The sequence below is a fragment of the Drosophila biarmipes genome, unplaced genomic scaffold, assembly GCF_025231255.1.
Source record: "Drosophila biarmipes strain raj3 unplaced genomic scaffold, RU_DBia_V1.1 ptg000008l, whole genome shotgun sequence".
Taxonomy (NCBI): Eukaryota; Metazoa; Arthropoda; class Insecta; order Diptera; family Drosophilidae; genus Drosophila; species Drosophila biarmipes.
The window spans coordinates 679,332-680,689 of record NW_026114529.1 but is presented as its reverse complement, the minus strand read 5'-3'; the positions used below and the strand labels follow the sequence as shown (position 1 = coordinate 680,689).

At 54.1% G+C, this 1,358-nt stretch overlaps 1 protein-coding gene across 1 annotated transcript; it reads right to left on the bottom strand.

Moving 5' to 3' along the window:
• Nucleotides 1–519: 519 nt before the first annotated feature.
• On the bottom strand, nucleotides 520–990 carry LOC127011749 (uncharacterized). Its single transcript, XM_050889828.1, has 2 exons — nucleotides 713–990; nucleotides 520–648 (listed from the first exon to the last, which is right to left on the bottom strand). Exons 1-2 carry the CDS (start codon nucleotides 910–912, stop codon nucleotides 546–548), a joined length of 303 nt encoding a protein of 100 aa, XP_050745785.1. The 5' UTR covers nucleotides 913–990; the 3' UTR covers nucleotides 520–545.
• Between the last annotated feature and the right edge of the window lie 368 nt (nucleotides 991–1,358).

Below are 1,358 nucleotides of genomic sequence, written 5' to 3'. Positions count from 1 at the left end.
CTGAGGAGGAGACAATGGACACCAGCGGTGGGAGACGTCGTGTGGGCCAAGGAACATCATTTGTCGAAGGCGGCCGAGGGGTTCGCAGCAAAGTTGACCCCAAGATACGACGGACCTTACCAGGTCACGGATTTTGCGTCACCAGTAATCTGCAAAATACGGCACGTGAACACAAAAAAAGAGAGGACCATCCACGTGAGCGAGCTGAAACAACAACAAACACAGAACACCAGCGAGCAGCTACAAGCAGATACGGTAGACAAAAGGCAACAGTAAAGCTCCAAGGATACCCGGAGGACACAAGGAAAGGGGTCCAAGGATAGCTCCAAGGATACCCAAAGGACGCGAGGAAAGGGGTCCAAGGATAGCTCCAAGGATACCCAAAGGATGCGAGGAAAGGGGTCCAAGGATAGCTCCAAGGACGCGAGGAGAAGGTCTACAAGGATCTGATTAGGACTGGCAGCAGCAGTCTGCCGAAGGAAGGTGGAAGTCGGCACAGCTGAGAGAGCTGTACCGAAAGAGGCCAAGCATCACGGAGAAGGGCATCATGCCCAGACGAGGAGACGGGATCGCGGCCCGGATCGGGGTCCAAACCAGGAAGCACAGCTGCTGGAGTCTGAAAGGGCACTCGTGGTCAACAAAGGCAACCTGCCAAAAAAAAGGAAGCTGATGAGCACATACAAGGAGTCGGGTGTGTGATCAGAATACTTACGTAGTGGCAAGGACAAGTGGAAACGCCGGGCTGAGGGGTAGAAAAAAACTAAACTTCTGCCGACCGGTGCACGGGCATAAACAATTTGCAAAATCACCACTCAACAGGGAAGGGGGCGCCTCGATAGGCGGTCGGTTGGCACTGGACGATAGTGCGATCGATGGGCACAAGAAAATGGAAATATCGGTGATGATGAACATCGCGGCTCGCAAGTGGCAACGCCGCACCTGCGATATCGATATCGTGAGCAGGCCCTCTGGGTATCGATAGCTGATTAATATCGGTGCCCATTGGGAACAGATGGAGGATCGGCGCGGGAGATTCGAAATTGCTATACGGAGGACGACCGGAGCTGTGGAAAGGAAACAAGATGGAAAGCGTCGAGGGAACGCCGAGGGAGCAACGAGGGAGCACCGAGGGAACCGGAACGAGATACGCCCTGACTCAATGGCTAGGATATACAAGGGAACGCCGGAGAGTGGGAGCGCTGAGTTTTCTTAATCTTTCCCGAAGTAAGGGGGGAATGTGAGGAGTTGAATAACTCCACACAAATCCCAGCAGCAGATGGGCGACCGCTCACCAGGTACGCGGTGAATTCGCGTAGTGACGGCGTGGTGAAAAGCGGTTGGAAAACGTGAGAGTTGTT